This window comes from Canis aureus, chromosome 1 (assembly GCF_053574225.1).
Source record: "Canis aureus isolate CA01 chromosome 1, VMU_Caureus_v.1.0, whole genome shotgun sequence".
In the NCBI taxonomy this organism is placed as follows: domain Eukaryota; kingdom Metazoa; phylum Chordata; class Mammalia; order Carnivora; family Canidae; genus Canis; species Canis aureus.
This window is the reverse complement of record NC_135611.1, coordinates 110081723-110102713: the sequence shown is the minus strand read 5'-3', so window position 1 is coordinate 110102713 and position 20991 is coordinate 110081723. Positions and strand designations below refer to the sequence as shown.

At 51.4% G+C, this 20991-nt stretch overlaps 1 protein-coding gene and 1 long non-coding RNA gene across 8 annotated transcripts in view; one reads left to right on the top strand and one right to left on the bottom strand.

Moving 5' to 3' along the window:
- HIF3A (hypoxia inducible factor 3 subunit alpha) overlaps positions 1 to 20991 on the top strand; it is a 29593-nt gene that overhangs the window by 1927 nt on the left and 6675 nt on the right. For 2 of the 6 annotated variants that reach the window (XM_077847875.1, XM_077847872.1), the window contains exons 2-12: positions 3055 to 3245; positions 5864 to 5948; positions 6240 to 6352; positions 6503 to 6711; positions 8645 to 8751; positions 8963 to 9110; positions 12506 to 12624; positions 13827 to 14017; positions 15146 to 15250; positions 19305 to 19576; positions 20563 to 20680. In XM_077847875.1, the coding sequence (XP_077704001.1) occupies positions 3090 to 3245; positions 5864 to 5948; positions 6240 to 6352; positions 6503 to 6711; positions 8645 to 8751; positions 8963 to 9110; positions 12506 to 12624; positions 13827 to 14017; positions 15146 to 15250; positions 19305 to 19576; positions 20563 to 20680 (1623 nt within the window). In that variant the 5' untranslated portion in view covers positions 3055 to 3089. Of the gene's footprint in view, positions 1 to 2606; positions 3246 to 4431; positions 4578 to 5825; positions 5949 to 6239; positions 6353 to 6502; positions 6712 to 8644; positions 8752 to 8962; positions 9111 to 12505; positions 12625 to 13826; positions 14018 to 15145; positions 15251 to 19304; positions 19577 to 20562; positions 20681 to 20991 lie in introns of those variants that run through there. The other 4 variants (XM_077847865.1, XM_077847859.1, XM_077847849.1 and 1 more) reach the window with 4 other exon arrangements.
- The window catches only part of LOC144283590 (uncharacterized), a 13563-nt gene continuing 8164 nt past the window's right edge, over positions 15593 to 20991 (bottom strand). Inside the window, exons 3-4 of one of the 2 annotated variants that reach the window (XR_013352149.1) lie at positions 18810 to 18943; positions 15593 to 16565 (exon numbers count right to left, since the gene is read on the bottom strand). This is a non-coding gene — a long non-coding RNA (uncharacterized LOC144283590). The other variant, XR_013352146.1, reaches the window with a different exon arrangement.

The window sequence follows — 20991 nt, the reverse complement described above, 5'->3', positions numbered from 1 at the left end:
GTTGGGGGATGGGGGCACCACGCCCCAGCCCCCATTCCCAGGCCTCACCCTGGGGCCTCCAGACCCTGGTCCCGCCCCCTGTTCTCTGCTGGAACACAGAGGAAGGGTGGCAGGGTTCCAGCTGCACGTCCCAAGCTGGGCAGAGTGCCAGGGGGCTGGACCAGGGCTGGGCATGGGGCCAGCTGGGGAGACTGGCCAGCTGGGGAAATCCGGAGGCAGCAGAGGTGGGACAAGGGAAAGGCATGGAGGCCACCGGGCAAAGAGGGGCAGGGTGGAGACCCCTGGAGTGGATGTGCCCACCCAGGCATGGCAGTTAAGAGCACAGACTGCAAAGTCAGGTTCAGATCCCAGCTCATCTGCTTCCTGGATGTGTGGCCTTGTGCCAGTGACTGCCTCTCTAAGCCCCGGTAACATATCCTAGAAGATGGGGGTCATACCTCTCCTTACCCAAGACGAGGAGCAGTGAGGGAACTGATCTTTGGGGCAGGATACCCCACAGGTGTGCAATAAGCTTGGTAGCAGTGTTCTGGGCAGAAGTAGATACACAGTCAGTCGGACTGGGGTGTGGTTGGAACATGGGGTGGTTCTGGGGTGGAGGGCCCCAATTACCACTTGGGTTACTTGGGCCAGTGATCCCATTGCTCTGAGCCTCAGGTTCAGGCCCTGGGAAAGGGAGATCACTTTCCCTGCTGCGGAGGGCTATTGAGAGGATTGAAGGTGGTGGTGGTGGTGGTGGGGTTTCTAGCTCCTTGAGTGCTCAGTACAGCAAAGTGATCATTATTCTTACTGTCATGATGGTTTGGTCTACTTCCAAGGTGCTTGTGCGAAAGTCGTGTGTGTAATTGCACCCACACCACGCCACAGGGTCACCACCAAAGCCCACGGGGGTCTCCAGGGAGCAAAAGACTCCTGAGCCTTCCATTCCTGATGTGGACAAAGAAGGAATAATGAAAAGCTTAACCTTCTCGGTGGCACTAATCAATTGCCAGGCCCTATTCTAAGTCCTTGACGTATATAAATTCATTTTAATCTTTAAAACAACCCTGTGGGGTTGTGGTGCTATGTTCAAGGGAAGCCCTGTGATTTGTCCCAAAGTTACACAGCTAATAAGTAGTGGAGTGAGACTGGAACCCTGAACCAGAGGTACTAGTCCCTACTCTGTTGAACGAAAGGCTAGAGACCCAGGCGTCTCTGAAGCCAGCCAGAGGCCCACACTTCCTGCCAGAAGAGTATCCAGAGATCAGGCTGGGAGCTGGAAGGAGGGTCCTGCTGCAGCCACCAGCTGGCTCTGTCTATGGAGGGAGAAGCCACGGAGTGGATTACAGAGCCCAGCTGCCCAGGGAGGTGGGGGGCCGGCCCCACCCCCATTCCCGTTCTCACTCCCTCTTCCCTCTGTCTGGGCCCCCAGCTCAGTGAGGCCCGCCCACCCCCACCCTCTGGGCAGGAAGACAAACAGGGCTGGAACAGAACAGAACAGGACAGGACGGAATGTCCTCCGGGCAGAGCAGGACTGGGGGCCCCTGCCTCTCACCAGCCAGGGAGGAGGGGATGGGGGTGATCACTGGCTCCCTCCACCGTTCCACCCAGCCTGCCCCCTCCTGTGCCTCCCAGTGGTTGCACTGAGTTTTTTCCCCTCTGCGGCCTGACAGGACAGTCCCCTCCCCTCTCCGTCATGCCTGGGGGTGGGGCTGCAGGTCTGCTGTGTGCGAGCGAGGTTGATACCATGCCCAGGAGTGGCCTCTGGTTTTTGGAAGGACCAGCCTCCCTTCCTAGAGTTCTGCTTCTCCTGGGTGGGTCACAAGGAAGGAATCAGAAGAAGATGGAAGGCTTTGGAACCGCACTCCCTGAGTTCAGATCCCGGCTCTGCCAGTTACTAGCTTTGTGACTTTTTGTGACCAGGGACTTTACCTTTCAGAGCCTCCGTGTCCCTTTTGTGAAATGGAAGTTTAAGGTGGGATTGAATGAGTACTTAGTGCCAGACACGCACGTGCTGCTCAGCAAATCATAACTGCTTGTTAATGGTTTTATCAATATTATTAATATGGAGAAGATAACGCATACTATACTATATATAATGTACTCTAATTTTTTCTTTTTTATCAAAAACCATGTTGTTTGGACTTGGACATTTAAGACAGTGAGAAGCACTAACCTGGAGATACACCCAGGACCACAGAACAGAGAAAACTGAAGAGTTCAGGCAGACAATTGTTCAAATCTGACTTCACTCCTTAGGGGGCAAGCAGTGCAACCTCTCTGTGCCTTGGTTTCCTCATCTGTTCAATGGGGATAACGTTACTACCTTCTCTCTGGGGTTGTCTGAGCTCTAAGGGGGTTAATGTAAGTTACCCACTTGGCACAGGAAACTGATGGCAAAAAGCTGGATAAGTGACAGATATTTCTGACAAAACCGTACCCATCCTTCTCCCAGCCCCACACGTAGAAGTCAGGCATTTGAAGCAGATTCAAGGGCAGGGGTGAGTGGTTAGCTGTTGGCTCCACAGAACACTGGGGTTGGTTCGCTGTGTCACATTGGCAGGGCCCTTGTTGGTGGGTGGTTGGACTTTGAGATCTGTGTTCTAAGATTCTGAGGATTCAGCTCAGCTGAGGAGGGGAAAGGGCAGGAGAGAGGGGGTTCTGGGAGGCTCCAGGGCAGGGGGCCCGGAGGCTGCTGACATCTTCATGTTCCCTCCCTTTCCTGGCTTGGGGCCAGCTCGGCCAGCCCCCTCCCAGCAGGAGGCCTCTTGGTCCCCTGGCGTCCCAAGCCCGGGGAACAAACAGCAGATAAGTCAGGGAGGGGACAGCGGCCCCGCTGGGGGCAGCCCGGGCAGGCTCGGGGACAGATAAAACCGTGGCTAGGAGCTGCCCCAGAATATAACCGTAGCAGGGCCCAGAGAGCTCCGGAAACTCGCCCGGGCCGCACAGCGAGACGTGCGCGGTGGCGGCCCTGCCGTCCGCGAGCCCGGGCCCCATGTGGCAGCGCCCCACGTGCATGTCCCACGCAGCTCCTTCCGCCCCGCGGGCGCCGCCAGTGAACGCTGCCGACGCCCGCAGGTCGAGCACCGAGCTGCGCAAGGAGAAGTCCCGGGATGCGGCCCGCAGCCGGCGCAGCCAGGAGACCGAGGTGCTGTACCAGCTGGCGCACACGCTGCCCTTCGCGCGCGGGGTCAGCGCGCACCTGGACAAGGCCTCCATCATGCGCCTCACCATCAGCTACCTGCGCATGCACCGCCTCTGCGCCGCAGGTGAGCCCCGCCCCCCGGGAAGTCCCACCTTGGCAAGGCCCCGCCCCCTACCTCCTTCCCGGCGGAGCCCCTTCCCCTGGGGGCCAGCCCGACGAGGCCCCGCCCCCTGGGGAAGCCCCACCTCTTTCGAGTTAGACTTCCAAGGACTAGGAGGAGGCCGGAGGCCGGCCGGCTCCCTTAGCGCTTCAACCCTCAGGGTTTGGTCCCCAGGGAGAGAGACCTTCTTGCAATAAATATCCCTGGGAGGCTTAGCTGCCCAACTTTTTTTTTTTTTTTAATTCTATTTATTTATGAGAGACACACAGAGAGAGGCAGAGACATAGGCAGAGGGAGAAGCAGGGTCCCCGCGGGGAGCCCGATGCGGGACTCGATCCCAGGGCTCCGGATCACGACCTGAGCCGAAGGCAGGCGCTCAATCGCTGAGCCACCCGGGCGTCCCACTGCCCAACTTTTAATGACTACTTAAGAGAGTCCCCTCCCAAGCTCCCTGGGTCCATGGCCCCTCCCCTGAGTAGCCATCCTCTTGAATTCCCACACCGTTGGAGTTCTATCCTGCTGGGGGTTTTTACACACACACACACACACACACACACACACACACACACTTTGGAATCTCCAGGACCCTGAAAAAGATTTTATTTATGAGGGATGTGGAGCCATCTTCTGGCAGGTTCTGCCCATGAGACTTCCCTGCCCCATAGAATTTTCCTTCTCTGGGAGGCTCAGCCCCTTTACTATTCTGTCATCTGGGAGTCCCTGCTTCCTTAGAATTTTGCCCATCTACAAGGTCCTGCCCCCAAAATTCTGAAATTCTGAACCTCTGGGAGGCTTGCCGCCCCGCCCCCTTAGAATTCTGACTCCTTCTAGCCCCTTAAATTTTGACCCCGGGGAATCCCATCCTCTTAGAAGTCTGCCCTCCATCCAAGGAGGCCACCCCCCTTGAATTCTATTCTCCTGGGAGACCCCCACCTCCTTAGACTTCTGTGCCCCGGAGAAGCCCTGTCCCCTTACGATTATAATCCATGGTGGCCCTGCCTTCCTTGGAATTCCCAAGCCACTGGCATATGTTCTTGCACACCTGGGGGCATCTATAAGTTCTACTAAATGAGGGAAGGCAGAGGGAGGCTAGCCAGGGTGGATCCATGGCTGACTAGAGACACCCCATCCACCCTGGCCCGGACACCAGGGGAGTGGAACCAGGTGGGAGCAGGGGGCGAAGCTCTGGATGCCTGCTACCTGAAGGCCCTGGAGGGCTTCGTCATGGTGCTCACTGCCGAGGGAGACATGGCTTACCTGTCGGAGAATGTCAGCAAACACCTGGGCCTCAGTCAGGTGAGAGGAGCTGCCAGCTTTGTGCCTGGCCCTGTGCAGGGGATGCTGGGTTACAGAGGCGATGGAGACTGCCTGAGCCCTGTCTTTACAGGGCTCACAGCACAGAGGGGAGACAGATGTGTCATCACACAGGAAGATTCAGAACAGCCAGGGCTGGGATGGGGCAGCCTAGGGGGCCCCTCGGGGGAAGGGGGTTACCTGAGCCAGCCTCAGTGGGGAATCAAAGGCTTCCTGGGAAAGAAGACATCTGAGCTGAAACCTGAAGGCCTCTAGCCAGTCAGAAGGTATGGGGAATGGATGGGAACAGCGAAGACTGGCAGTGTTCATGGTGGAGGGAACAGAATATGCAAAGACCCAGAGGTGAGATAAAATAGAGAATTTGAGATAAAGAAAGAGGTGTGTCCTGGCTACGTGCTGAGTGCAGTGGGAAAGGAGAGAGAAAAAAGTTTAGAGAAGTCAACAGAGCTAGATGCCTTAGGGCCAAATCAGGTTTATTGCCAGGGCACTGGGGAGCCATGGAAGGATATTCAGCAGGGGAGAGACTGTGAGAGAGGTAGAATCGGATTTAGGATTTGGAGATCTCCCTTGTGGTGCACACAGAGGTGGAGTTGGAGGGAAGAGACTAGAGGCTAGAGGGTCCATTCACAGGGAGGGGTGTGGGGCCCTGGGTGGGAGAAGAAGAATCCCCAGAGGCCTGGGGATGGGAAGGCAGGAGACACAGGTGGAGAGGTGCACCTTTGCACCTGCTGTTCCCTCTTTGCACTTGCTGTTCCCTCTTTCTAGAACACTGCAGAGAGCCACATGACCACCTCACTGGCTTGGTTCAGCAGTTTGTGTAAATATCACCTCAAGACACGGACTCTGACCATGGCCTCTAAGATAGCATCCCCTCATTTCATGGCCTTACACTAGTTTTCTTCATTTCCTTACCATATTGTTTTATATCTGTGTTGTTTTGTTGTATTTGTTTCCTTATGGACCATCTGCCCCACTAGCCAATAAGCTCTGAGAGGCAGGGATTTTGCCTGTGTGGCACAGCTTTGCCTACCATCTAGAAGAGGGCCTGGCTATAGCAGGTGCCGAAGAGATGGTTGCTCAGTGAGTGTGTGAGTGAATGAATGAAGACAAGTGAATGAATGAATGAATGGACTAGTGAAGTAATCCAGGCTCATGAATTTGGGCAGGGATGGTGAGGATGGGTAGGAGGGGGCGGGTCAGAGGCCCTGGTAAAAGTGCTCTTCCTCCTAGACACCCCCTATATCCACCCCCCCCCCCCGCCCCGGCAGCTTGAGCTCATCGGACACAGTATCTTTGATTTCATCCATCCCTGCGACCAAGAGGAGCTCCAGGACGCGCTGACTCCGCGGCAGAGTGAGTTCTTCTGAGGCCTCTGACCCTGGTCATAGGTGCCAAGGCTCCACCCGTCCCTCAGCACATCCCCTCCTCCTCTGGAAGCCTGGACTGAGGGAGATGGGAAGAGGGGGACACAGCCCTGCCCTGGGGTATCTGAGGGAGGATTCCCTACTCCTGGGGGCCCTTGCTGGAGGCTGCGACCTTTGAGGCCAGGGTGATTTTAGTAAGCAGGATTTTGGAGGGAATTGGGCCCTGTCCAGAGCCACCTGGTGACCTGCTCATCCCCATCCCTGTGGCCCACCACCCCAGGCCTATCCAAAAAGAAGCCGGAGGTCCCCACCGAGCGCTGCTTCTCCCTGCGCATGAAGAGTACTCTCACCAACCGTGGGCGCACCCTCAACCTCAAGGCAGCCACCTGGAAGGTGTGCAGGGCCTGGCCTGGGGTGGGTCAGGGGTTTCTCCTTCTCAGCTTCTGGGGGGAAGGGAGGGGAGGGCCCACAGAGACATACCTCCCAGCCCCATTGGGAGCCCCGGGCCCACGTGAATTACCGCCTTGTCCCCGCCCAAACTAGGTGCTGCACTGCTCTGGACACATGAGGGTCTACAAGCCCCCTGCACAGGCTTCCCCAGCGGGGAGCCCCAACTTGGAGCCTCCTTTGCAATGCCTGGTGCTCATCTGTGAAGCCATCCCCCACCCGGGCAGCTTGGAGCCCCCACTAGGCCGGGGGGCCTTCCTCAGCCGCCACAGCCTGGACATGAAGTTCACTTACTGTGATGAGAGGTGGGCAGGAGTCCCACGGCCCATCCACCCCCACTCCCCCCCACACCCCCCCCCAACCTCCACTGGCCCAGCTCCTCCTCTTCCTTTCTGCCCCAGTCACTCGCTGGTCCTTTTCCTGCCTCTCCACCCCCTCCCCTGGTTCTCCATCTGATCCACTTCTGTCTCTCTCTAATGCTATCTCTCTCCGTCTCTGTGTGGCTGTCTGTCCTTGAATTCTCTGTGAGTCTTTTTACCTTGTATTCTCTCTCTGTGCTCTTTGAGTCTTCCTTACTCTCTCTCTCTCTGTCCCTGTCGCCTTCCCTAAATGAATCTGTCTGTTTGAAGCAGCGCAGTGCCCAACACGGAAGGCAGCACTCAGCACACTGCCCTAACCCACCCCCCTAGCCTTTCCTTCCTCTCCTTTTCTTCCCTCTTCCCTCTCTCCCGTTGGCTCTTCCTGTTCCTGCATCTTCCTTCCTTCCCTCCGTCCTGGAGTCGCTTGGGAATGGCAAGTCTGGGCTCCGTTGTCGGGCTTGGGTTTAAAGCCTGGCTGTGTACCCTTCACTACACGCCGGCACCTCTCTGTGCTGTGCTCTCCAGTCTCTCCTGTGGAGTGAGAGACCAGAACCTCCTTAGAGCAGCTGTTCTGAGCACTCAGTGGGTTGCCCAGTGCAGAGCGCTATAGATGTGTGTGTGTGTGTGTGTGTGTGTGTGTGTGTTGTAAGATTTTATTTATTCATGAGAGACACAGAGAGAGAGAGAGGCTGAGACACAGGCAGAGGGAGAAGCAGGCTCCATGCAGCGAGTCTGATGCAGGACTTGATCCCAGGACCCCGGGATCACGACCTGAGGCAAAGGCAGATGCTCAACCACTGAGCCACTCAGGCACCCCTAAAAGTGTTTTTTTTTTTTTAAAATCTTTTTTTCATTAAGTGGGGCTTTAACTTGTGACCCTGAGATCAAGAGTCTCCATGAAGCATGCTCCACCAACTAAGCCAGCCAAGAGCTGCGAGAATATTTTTTAATCATTATCATCATTATTACTTTCTATTTTATTCATTTTTTCCAATCTTTCATTTTGTGGTTTTCTTTTGTCCTTTCTCTTCCCCGCTTCTTTTCTCTCTTCCCTTCTTTACTCTTCCCATCCCCACCACCCCCATTCCTCTCCTGCCATGCAGCTGTAGCAATCACCATAAGCCAAGTGGCTCAAAACATCACAGACCTCTGGAGGTCAGAAGCCTGAAATGAGTTAGATTTTTTTTTTTTTTTAAGATTTTACTTATTTATTTGAGAGAGAGCTAGAGAGCACAAGCAGGGAGAGCAGTGAAGGCAGAGGGGGAAGCAGGCTTCCTGCTGAGAGGGAGCCTGATGTGGGGCTTGATCTCAGGACCCTGGGATCATGATCTGAACTGAAGGCAGATGCTTAGTGGACTGAGCCATCCAGGTGCGGCGCCCCTGAAATGAGTTTATGGAGCTAAAGCCAAAGGCCTCATTCCTTCTAAAGGTTCCTTGCCTTAAAATCTTCTGGGATCTTCCTACATTCCTTGGTTTGGAACCCCTTTCTCTATCTTCAAAACACAAGGCCCTGCCTTCTGCCTCCATCAGCACAGTCCTGTTCTCTGTATCCCTCTTGTGAGGGCCCCTGTCGCCACACTGGGCCCACCTGGCTCATCTAGATAAAGCTCCGCATCTCAAGATCTTTCACTTAATCAGCCACCCATGGTCCCATTGGCCTGGGAGGTTGCAGTAGTCACAGGTCCCCAGGATTAGGAGACAGACCTCTCTGGGGACCACTAATTCAGCCTATCATAACCCCTTTTCTATTTCTTACTCTCCCTTTCTCTCTGTTACAACCCCATCTGTCTCTGTCCTGGCGGCTTCATCCCCATGTCCCCTAGCCCCACCCTCCACCTCAGCCAGTTGAACTGACCAGGCCCCACTGCACCCACCCCAGGATCGCAGAGGTTGCTGGCTACAGCCCTGATGACCTGATTGGCTGCTCTGCCTATGAGTACATTCACGCTCTGGACTCGGACGCCGTTGGCCAGAGCATCCACACCCGTACGTGAGACTTCCTGGCACTCTGAAACCAGCCCCCCAGTTCCCCATGCTCCAGAGAGCCTTACCCCCAAACCCGATCCCGGCTCCCTGCTCCCCACACCCCAAGGAACCTTCTCTTTCCTGGTCCCCATACCCAAGCCCCTGCCCCTAGCACCTTCTTGCCCCATTTGTCCCTTCTGGGGCCCTGACCCCTCCCCGTCCCCTTCCCCAGTGCTGAGCAAGGGCCAGGCAGTAACGGGGCAGTATCGCTTCCTGGCCCGGAGTGGTGGCTATCTGTGGACCCAGACTCAGGCCACAGTGGTGTCAGGGGGCCGGGGTCCCCATTCTGAGAGTATCGTCTGCGTCCACTTCTTGATCAGGTAAGTGTGAGGGGGCGTGTGTGGGTCTGATCTGTGTGTGTGTGGATAGGTGTGTGTGCATACAGCGTGCGTGTGTTGTGCATCCAGCTCTGAGAGGGAGTGTTCACATGTGCACGTATGCAGAGCATGTGTGACTAAATGCACACAGATGTATCTGCATGTACACACACATGCATGGGTGTGCGCACACCCATGCACATGTGTGCACTGTTCACTGAAATGGAAAAGGACTCTATATTCAATTTAAAGTGAGAAATACAGCAGAAAAAAAAAAAGAAATACAGCAGAATCGTGGGGGCTTTTAAAAAAATTAAAGTGTAATTTACATATAATGAATTCACTTTTTGGTATACAGCTCTCTGAGTTTTGACAAAGATGTGCGATTGTGAATCGCTTCTACAATCAAGGTATAGAGAATCACCCGAAAACATTCTGTCATAGTGAATCCCACCCCACCCCCCAGCCCCTGGCCACCAAGAGCTGTTCTCTGACCCTAGGCTTTTGCCTTTTCCAGAATGTCAGGTTCATGGAATCCTACAGTATGGAGCATTTTGAGTCTGGCATCTTTCACGTAGCATAATATATTTAAAACATCTCCGTTGTGTGTATGAGACGCTCCTTTTTAATGCTGAGTGGTGTTCTATGGTATGAATATGAACAGACCAGAGTTTGTTTACCATTCACCAGTTGGAGGACATTTGGGCTGGTTCCTATTTCGGGTGATTACGAAAAAAGCTACTGTAAACATTCTCATAGAAGATTTTGTGAGATCATGTTTTCATTTCCCTTGGGTAAACACCTAGGCATGGAGTGGATGGGTCATATGGTCAGTGTATATTTAACTTCACAAGAAACCACCAGGTCGTTTTACAAAAAGGCGGCACCATTTTGCATTCCCACCAGCCCTGCAAGGGTTCCCGTTCCTCTGCATGGCTGCCAGCATTTTGTATTGTCTGTTTTTGTCTTCTTTTAATTTTAACCATTCTAATGGATGTGTACTGGTAAATCACAGGCTCTCCTCCACTGCATTAAGCATATTAGAAGTTTTTACCATGACAACATTGTGGCGAGGGCAGCAAATTACCACAGAAGACAAAATTACAGCTTTTCTTTGCAAATTAACTTCCAGGACATGGTATCAATTTCTAAAGCCTTAGGAGTTTTCTTACGTCTTTTTGATCAAGGACAGATTCTTTCTTTGTTTAAGATTTTACTTATTTATTCATGAGAGACACACAGAGAGAGGCTGAGGCACAGGCAGAGGGAGAAGCAGGCTCCCTGCGGGAAGCCCAATGCAGTACTCAGTTCCAGGGCCCCGGGATCATGACCTGGGCTGAAGGCAGACGCTCAACCACTGAGCCACCCAGGCACCCCTGATCGAGGACAGATTCTATTAGAAAACAGAAATGGGTAGAGGCGTCTGCATGGCTCAGTTGGTTAAGCATCCAGCTCTTCATCTCAGCTCGGCTCTCCATCTTGCAGTCCTGAGTTCAAGCCCTGCATTGGGCTCCATGTTGGGCATGGAACTTACTTAAAAAAAAAAAAAAAAAAAGCAAGTAACAGGAATATCCATATGAATCTTTGTATTGCACAAGAAAACAAGACTGATCATCTAGGGGTTCTCATTTTAACACCTTTCCGAATCAGAGTCTTTGAATAGCTTGTAGAGGTGGCAAGAGGCCTCCCATTGCCATTGTCACTGCAAATGAGAGGGGGCCTATCCCCCCCCTTCTGGAAATGTCTTTTATTCATTGTGAGGATTTGCTTTTCTATGGCCTGACCATGTGATTTCAGTCTTCTTTACTCTAAGCAAAGAGCAGGCCTGGCAGAAATGGGTGAGGAAAGAATAGGAGTTTACTTAATGATAGTGAAATAAGGAGTATATGGTGTTAATTGCCCTTGTTCTGTGTACTTGTTGTGTGGTGTGCAGTTGCATGGCTATCTGTGTGTCAGGTGGTAATACTCTGTATATAAGAACCCCTTCCCTTCCACACCTGAGCCTCCATCCATTGCAGTGAGCAATTGCTTTATAAGGAAAGAAACTCATTTACACGGGCATTGCTGAATCTTCAGCACCCAGAACAGCGCCTGGCACCTAGTAGTTGTTCAATAAACAATAATTGCAAATACTTACATAGAGCTCACCATGTGTCAGGCATAGTTCTATGCATTTGATGTGCATTAGCCCACTTAGGCCTCATAACAACTTGGGGAGGAGGTATTATTATATTGCCTCTTTACAGGGAAGGAAAATGAGGCACAGAGAGAGGTTCAGCCGCATGCTCAAGGTCACACAGCTCAAAAGTGGCATGGTAGGGATTTGAACCCAGGCCACTGCCTGCAGAGCCATTGCTCTTAGCCATCAGGCAGTACTAGTTGTCTAGGAAATGTTTATGGAATGAACGAATGAGTGAACTTCATGTGCTGAATATGCACACGTGTGAGCGTGGAGAGCATGGATTATGCATCCATATCTGTCTGTGTATACACTTGGGGGTATATGAGCATTGCTGTTCTCCTGTGTACCATGCGTGTGTACATGTGTGACATGTGCGTGCTTGTGTTTTTCAAAGGGGATGGGGTGGCTTTGGTCCAGCCTAAATTGGGATGTGTCCAGCCCAGAAGGGATTTGGTGAGGGTGGGGAAGGGGTTGTAGCTTCTCAAAGAGCTGGTGGGAGGACCACCCACAGGCCCTCCTGCATATTGTTATGCAAATGAGATGCAAACAAGGGTCTGGTCTTCAGCCCCCAGACCAATTCTCCAAAAGCCAGTTCCCTCAGCGAACATTTGGGTTGTCTGAGCAGCTAGAGACTGGGGGGAAGGGAAGCACGGGGGACATAAGAAGGATATATTTATAAATCCATTCCCTTGAATATGAAAAATGTCTATGAATAGAAACTTCATAAATAAAATCTTATTCATTAAAATATATCCCTCTGAATTCTTCATATTTGGTAATGTAAGAATGTTAAATATATATACTTAATCAGTCATTTCTAAGAATATGTTTATAAGCAAATATAAAGAGAATATTTTGTTCTTAGGCCTTTTTATTCTCCCCTTCTCTGTCCCTTGTCACCCCCGCCCCCACCCGTCTCCCCTCTCTACCCAGGCTGTGCTAAATGCCAACTCTTTTTTTTTCTGTCTCCTTCCACAGAGAGAGCTTGGGAAGACACACATAATTTTATTTTAAAAGCTATTATCATAAAAAGCATTCAACAAAAATTAAATCCTTAAAGGCAACAAGTAAATGTGGCACGTTATTTTCTGCACAATGCCCTTCTGCCCCTGAACGAGATCGCCTCCTATGACAGGACGTCATCTGAAGGGGCTGCCTGGGCTGGGGGCCGAGGATGCTCCCTGACTTCCACTCCCCTTTTTGCCCTGTACCCCAGCCGGGTGGAAGAGACCGGAGTGGTGCTGTCCCTGGAGCAAACGGAGCGACACTCTCGCAGACACTCTCAGCGGGGCACCCCCTCCCAGAAGGACACCCCTAATCCCGGGGACAGCCTTGGTATGGGACAGGGCCGGGACCGGGAGGGGTTGTGGCTCCAGAAAAGCCCAAATGCCTTAATAAAGGGCTCACCGGGCCCTGTGTGACCGGACTCCTGTCTCCTTCCTCTTCTCACTCTCTGAGCGGCACCAGTTTCCTTAGTTAGCCCTCTTGGAACATGCTAGACTCTCATGCCTCAGGACCTATGCACTGGCAGTTTCCTCTGCCCAGAATGCTCTTCTCTTTGCTATCCTTCCTCTTCTCCTGTGTCCTTGGGATGATTCTTTCAGTCTTGTGGCTCCTCTGCTCTGAATCCTGCTATGGCTCCCCATGACCCCCACCCTTCAGCTGGTTGGTTCCCTGCTCCCACCTCACTGCTCCTTGGCATCCAGGAATCTTGACCCTCCCACGTCTGGCTCCTTTCTCGGTGACTCCCCAATCCTGGACCAGCTTCTCTTCCTGTTGGTTCTTCAAGGCCAATCACCTTCTCCAAGCTGTCACTGGCAGCCAGTGCTCCTGGGTGTGGTATGGGGTCACTGATATCCTTTCCTTTTCTGGCTCAGAACTCCCCTCCAGGGACCTTAGAACCTCCTTGAGGGCCCTGGGCCAGTCTTTTCTCCTAACATGCAAGCCCCCCAGAGCTGAGTGGCTGATGGCTGTTCTGTGTCACTGGAAAATAGGGTCAGTCGTGGGCCTCGGCCCAGCCATGTTGATTTTTTTTTTTTTTTTTTTTTTTTATTTATTTATGATAGTCACAGAGAGAGAGAGAGAGAGAGAGAGGCAGAAACATAGGCAGAGGGAGAAGCAGGCCCCATGCACTGGGAGCCCGACGTGGGATTCGATCCCGGGTCTCCAGGATCGCGCCCTGGGCCAAAGGCAGGCGCCAAACCGCTGCGCCACCCAGGGATCCCCCATGTTGATTTTAAATAGTAAAACATTTCCCCATCATTGGGCAGTTGCTACTATCCCGAGCCTACTGTGTGCCCCCCACCCTGCACTGGCGCCCCGAGGACCCTCCACGGTCTCACCACAATCTGGCAACGGAAGAGATTAGACCTGGTCCAGCAAGCGTTCTGCAGAACTTAGCTCTGCAGCACGTGAATGGCATCCCCTCTGATACTTTGTTGAAAATGTCAATGAGGCTCCCTGGGGTTGGTGTGGAGGGCTCTGCCCCTCAGCCCTGGATGACCATCCTGTGTCCTCCCCATCTCTGCGTCTCGTAGATGCCTCTGGTCCCCGGATCCTGGCCTTCCTGCACCCCCCTGCCCTGAGCGAAGCCACCCTGGCTGCTGATCCCCGCCGCTTCTGTAGCCCTGACCTTCGTCGCCTCCTGGCACCAATCCTGGATGGGACTTCAGTAGCCGCCACCCCCAGCGCATCCCTAGCCACACAGCGCCCCCAAAGTCCTCTTCCGGTAAGCAGTTCCTCCTGAGTAAACCCTCAGGATCCATGCTGCTTTGGCTTCTGGCTTTTGAATCTTGCTATTCTCTGGGCCTCAGTTCTCCATCTGTGCAATGGGAAGGCTGGGGTGAGATGGGGTTTGGGGTTCCCTTAAGACCTACATCTCAGATTCTTCAACTTTTATCTGGACCAAAACCTGGGATATTTGGGACTGGCATGGGTGACCTCCTCCTTGCTTTGTGATCAATCATCCAGGCTCTCAAACAGTCAAGAATGTCTAATGTCTTAAATTACACAAACTAGGATTCAAGTCCTGAATCTGCCACTTACCAGCTATGTTGTCCTGGGCAAGTGGGCTCTCCGTGTCTTTATATATATAAAATTAGGATCACAGCAAGTAGCTATCTCATTGATTGTTTTGAGGGTTCATTGAGATCATTCATGGGAAGTGCTTAGTAGACACCTGATACCTAGTAGGTGCTCAGTATACCAGAGCAGTTACATTTTTTACATGAATTCACATAGTGTGACTTTTTTTTTGAAGATTTTTTTATTTATTCATGAAAGACACAGAGACATAGGCAGAGGGAGAAGCAGGCTCCCTGCAGGGAGCCCAATGTGGGACTCCATCCCAGGACCCTGGGATCACTCCCTGAGCCGAAGGCAGACGCTCAACCACTGAGCCACACAGGCACCCATAGTATAACCTTTGACTCAGGGGCCCATATTATATGATGTTGACTTTCTCATCCTTACCCAACCCCCCCCCACCCCTAAAATCTTTTCTCCACCAGCAAAATAAGACTGTGGCCTTTGACCTCACTTGGGAGAGTAGACTCTGCATCATTTTTACCCAGACTTCAGATTCCAAGACCTTTAACCCTAGAGGGCCTCAATACCTTGGCCTCAGGCTTTAGTCTTTTAATCTTTGAGTTTTCCCTGTCAAGCTATCCCCAGCTTCTTCCACCTACTGAACACCGGGGTCCAGAATTCATTCGCTTTTGCTGTTTGACTTCCTTGGTGTCCCAGCCATCTGACATTTAACCCTTACTTCTACCCCTGAGCTCAAATATCAGACTATCTTACTGTTAACATTTCCTAGGCTCCAGATTTCCTTTAAGTGGCTACTCTCTCCCCACAGGCTGATCTCCCAGATGAACCACTCATGAACATGGAAAATACACACAAACTCTTGGCCTCAGGGAAAGACCTTGAGGCTGTGGAGACGGATCTAGATATAGCTCAGGTAAGGGCTGGCCTGGAAGGAACAGTCTTTACGTCTGTGCTCTGGGGGCTGATATATCTGAGCTTTAGAGAGGGTGACTGAATGGTTAAGGGCATGAGTGGATGGATGGATAGAAAGGCCACTGTATTCATTAGGTGGATGATGGTCGATAGATGGATGGATGATGGTTAGATAGATACCTGGATGGATGGATGGATATTGGATGTTTGGATGAGTAGTTAGCCACTGGTTCTTTGGATAGATGATGGATGGATAGATACTTGGATGATTGAGTGGCTAGATAAATGACAGTGATATGATGTATTATCTATTGCTGCATAATAAATCATCCCCAAACAGAGCACCTTGAAAGAAGTAACATTTATTTAGTCACACTATTTCTGAGATTCAGGAATCTGGGAGCAGCTCAGCTGGTTTTTGCTGAGTCCCTTGTTTGGATGAAGTCAAGCGCTCCATCAGGGGTTCAGTCATGTGGGGCTAGAGGATCCACTTCCAAGCTCATATACATGGTTGTTGACAGTCATCAGCCCCTCACTGGCTCTGGCTGGAAGCCTCAGTTCCTTACCACATAGGCTGTCTGGCTTTCCCCAAGGCAAGGAATCCAAGAGATAACAAGAGTGAGCCCAAGACAGAAAATGCAGTCTTTTATAACCTAATCTCAGAAGCAACTATATTGTATTGGTCATACAGACCAACCCTGATACAATGCAGAAGGCATCTGCATACACCAGAAGGTGAGGATTATTGGGGCCCCCAATAATTCATGTCTCTCCCTCCTGCAAAATATACTCACCTCCTCCCAAGTGCCCCCAAAGTCTCTTCCCATGACAGCATCAGCCTAAATCTGGAACCTCATCACCTACATCAGGTCTGAGAGTGGTGAAGCCCTCACTCTGTTGGCCTGTGAACTAAAGAGACAAGTTATGTGCCAGCCACATGCCCCATATACAATGGTGGGACAGGCACAAAGTAAGGCCATGTGTTCTATTAAAAAGAGCGAGAGGATTGGAGGGTGTACAGGTGTCACTGGTCCACAGCAATTTTGAAATCTGGTTGGACAACTGTGGGAAGTTCCTTGATGAGAACTTATTCCTACTACTTTCTCCATGGTTCTTGACTCCACCCTCTAGACTAGACTCCTTGCTTGGACTCCTCCTTGCTTCTTCATAAAAGGTAATATGTTTTTGCAGCTGAGAGGGTTTTCATGACCTGCTTTCTTGTGAGGGGACTTTGGTGACCCAAAGGCTCTTTTCATTTAGTAACCATCTCTGTCCCTTTCAGTCCAAGCTGGCAACATTTCTGTTTATATATTAATCTGTAAAAAAAAAAAAAAAAAAGTGTGGGTCTTATGTGAATCTCTTTGGAGTTCACTCCATTACACAAAAGTCATGCCCATGATCTCTTTGAGATAAGCCCCTACCTTGGGGCTTTTACTGAGATGCTGTGTGACAGTGTCTGGAAGTTTAATAGAAGCCCTGTTGTCTGATTGAGAAGACACATCCTTAAACTCTAGAGTGCCGTTGTCTGACCTTTGATCTTTCCAAAGCCATCACCAAGAATTTTATAGTCACACCTTGGGCTTCATCTTTAGACCATGCCTTCCCAAGAGTGCTCTTTTTGGCTCAGGTTTAGCATCCTTTGCCATCTGGGCAAACACAAGGTGAAGGCTGCAGTCCTCCGGTCTGCCAAGTCTATCCAAGAGTCCTGACATCAGCCACAAGCTTGGGAGGCCCCAGGGCCATCCTCACTTCAGATTAGCTGCCTACAAATTCAGAGATTCCCACTGAGTCCCTCAGTTTCAATAATTGCTAGAAGTAGCTCTAGAGAGACACCCCTGGGTGGCTCAGTGGCTGAGCATCTGCCTTTGGCTCAGGGTGTGATCCCGGGGTCCTGGGATCGAGTCCCACATTGGGCTCCCCACGGTGAGCCTGCTTCTGCCTCTGCCTATGTCTCTGCCCCCTCTCTTTCTCTCTCATGAATAAATAAAATCTTAAAAAAAAAAAAGTAGCTCTAGAACTTAGGACAGCACTGGACTTATGATAATAGTTTTATTATAGCAAAAGAATATTATAGCCAAAGGAAGAGGTGCATAGGATGGAATCTGGGACCAGGAGGGTCCCACATGCAAAGCTTTCATGACCCCAGAGACACATCACGCTCCTGGGAGCATACATGGTGTATCACCACACCAGGAAGCTCACTCAAGCTGTGATGTCCAGAATTTTGTTTTTTTTAATGATTAATTTATTATTTATTTGAGAGAGAGAGAGAGAGAGAGAGCACATGCATAAATAGGGGGAGGGGGCAGAGGTAGAGAATATCCAAACAGACTCCTGCTGAGCACGGAGTCTGACATGGGATTCGATCCCAGGACCGTGAGATCATGACCTGAGCTGAAACTAAGAGTTGGATACAACCAATTGAGCCAGCCAGGTGCCCCAGGTGTCCAGTTTTCACTGAAGTGTCATTATGTAGGCATGACTGGATTATTCCCCGTGTAGTTAACCTTAATCTTCATCTTACCTCCCTGATACACATGCTTCCCCTGGAGGTCAGTCTGATCTCACGTGGCCCCAACCCTCCCATCACACGGTTGGCCATTCGGGCATGATCAGCCCCCAGCTTGAGTCATCTTGTTGGCACAGTATCAGATATGGCCCCAGGGGCTCACCCTGAGGAGCAAAGACATATCTGGCCACTCAGGAAATCCCAACGAGCTGGGGCAAAGACCACACCTCATTTTGGGTAAAGTTGATGCTTCACAGGGAGGTTGAGAAGCTTCCAGACCTTCAAGTTCCAGCTCCTTCTGTTTAGCATTTCTCTTCTTAGGGCACCTGGGTGGCTCAGTGGTTGAGCGCCTGCCTTCAGTTCAGGTTATGATCCTGGGTCCTGGGATCGAGTCCCACATCGGGCTCCCCCCAAGGAGCCTGCTTCTCCCTCTGCTTATGTCTCTGCCTCTCTCTGTGTCTCATGAATAAATAAATTCTTTAAAAAGAAAAGATTTCTCCTCTTGCCTTTACTCTGAGTGGCAAGAAGAAATCAGGCAGCTGTTCAGCATTCTGGCTGGCAATTTCAGAGGTGGATTGCCTGGCTCACTAGTTATGTGTTCTGAGTTCCACAGAACTGCACACAACACTGGTGCTAAGCTTTAGTCACTTCACAACAAAAATCCCCTTTCCTCGGGCTTCTGGTCACGTGTTCCTCACCTCCCTTTGAGCCCTCCCTGGCCAGCTCCTTGTGCTTCATGTTTCCATTAATAGTTTGTTCAAGGCAATCTAGGCTCTGACAGGCTCTTCAAAGCCCTTCTGGGCCCTGCCCTTGCCCCACTACCCAGTACCAAAGCCACTCTGCATTTTAGGCTTTTTGTTAGGGCAGCGCCCCACTCTTGGGATCAAAATTTTACTTGCTGTTTGTTTCTGGGTAACACACTCCCCTAAAACTGAAAATAACAAGCATGTATTAGCTCACATAATTTCTGGGGATCAGGGGCCTGGGAGTCAATTAGCAGGGTGGCTTTTGCTCTGGGTCTCTTGCGAGATTGCAGTCCAGATGTCATTACCCAGGGCTGCGGTGACTTGAAGGCTTGAAGGGGACTAGAGGGTGCACTTCCAAGATGACTCGCTGGTTTGCTGGCGGGAGGTCTGTTTCTTGCCATATGAGCCTCTACGTAGGGCTTCTCCCAGAGCACGTGACCTGAGAGAGTTTGCAGCAGAAACAGAAGCCATGGTACCTTTATAACTTGATGTTCAGAGTCCCACACTATCATCCCCTCAATATTCTATTGTTCCCAGATCAACCCTGGTCACTGTAGTAGGGGACTATACTAGGACACGAACACCAAGAGGTGAGGATCCTTGGGAGCCACCTTGGGGACTGGCTACCAGAGTCCTTCCATCCATTCTACAGATGAGGAAAGTGAAGCTCAGACTCTTTTTTTTTTTTTTTTTTTTTGTGAAGCTCAGACTCTTGACGCCAGCCACACGGGCACACAACTCAGAGGTGGTAGAGCTGGGACTCAAGGCTCTTGTTCTTAACTTCCTTCTGCTTCCCACAGGATGTCGATGCTCTGGATTTGGAGATGCTGGCCCCCTACATCTCCATGGATGATGACTTCCAGCTCAACTCCAGTGAGCAGCTACCCAGGGCCTTCCACAGACCTCCAGGAGCCATCCCCAGACCCCGTGCACGGAGCTTCCATGGCCTGTCACCCCCAACCACTGAGTCCTCCTTGCTGCCCCGCTGGGGGAGTGACCCCCGGCTGAGCTGTTCCAGCCCTTCCAGAGGGGACCCCTCGGCCTCCTCCTCCATGGCTGGGGCTCGGAAGAGGTGAGGATATAAGGGGAGGGACACCCCCTGTCTTATTTCTGCCTCCTGTTTCAGCCCCATCCCTCATCATTCCTCCTGCTGACCTGCTGGCCTCTGCTCTAGCTGGGCTCTCGGTGTCCCCAGCCCATGCCATGTTTGTTTCAACCTCTGTTTTTGCCTCATCTGTGCCCCCCCACCCCCACCCCAGAGTGCCCTCCACTGTTCTCTTTGTTTATCCAGTCCACCAGAGCCCTCTCCTTTGGAACAGATTTTTATCTGGCCTAGTGATGATTTTTTGTCACAGTTAAAAGGACATTGCAAGTGTCAAAGCAACTGTCTAAAACCAAGTTTCCTAACACCTTTGAGAATCTGTGGAAAGCTATGGACTCTTTCCCAAGAACATTTACACATACATACAGACGCACAATTTTGCATATAATTTCAGAGGGTTCATGTCTGCCTTCCAGAGACATTAAATTACTAATACTCGAGTTTTTACTTTCCACGTTGTAGGCATGTGCCCATTTAGTGTCCAGAATGGTCCCTTTACTATCTGTATGAGGCTTTATGGATACATCTCATTATTTCCCAAGGCTCTCAGCTTGGTGCTGGATATACAGTGGGTGCCTAAATAAAGACTTACTGAACAAGGGAGGGAGGAAATTAATGAATACAGCAGATGGATGGATGCTGAGTGGGTGGGTGGTAGATGGATCACTGGATGAATGGGAAGATGGATTGGTGGATGGGTGGGTAGATGGGTGGATGGATGTATGATTGGTGGATGGATGGGTGGATGTACGATTGGTGGATGGAGAGATGGGTAAGTGGGTAGATGGATGGATAGATGATGGATGGATGGGTGGATGATGGGTGGATGGATGGGTGAGTGTATGAGTAAAGGAATAAACAGGCACTTGGGAGAGTGAATGAGTGCTTATCACCTGCTTACAGTGGTGCCCACGCCTGCTTGGGTTGTTGTGTTCTGAGATTCTGTTTCCCTCCAGGACCCTAGCTCAGAGCTCAGAAGATGAGGCTGAGGGGGTGGAGCTGCTGGGAGTGAGACCCCCCAAACGGTCCCCCAGCCCAGAACCCGAAAACTTCCTGCTGCCTCCCCTCAGCCTGGTATGTTGGGTGACTCATGTGATTCTCTGGCCCTCAGAACCTAGTGGCCTTAAGCCTACTGTTTTATGGGTGGGAAAACCAGAGAGGGGCAGGTACCGGCTGAAGGTCAAATGGAAGGTCAGTCATCCAGGTGAGGCTAGGACCTTGATTTGCTAGCTCAGGTCAGGGGTATGGAAGGGTTGTGCAAATTTATGTAAGTTGGTGGTAAGTTCTAAGAAGAAAAATTAAGCAGGGTGAAGGGGAGAAATGACAAATGTTAATAGGTATAGGAACCTCCTCTTCTCCCGAGAGCCTCCCCCCAAACCTAGACA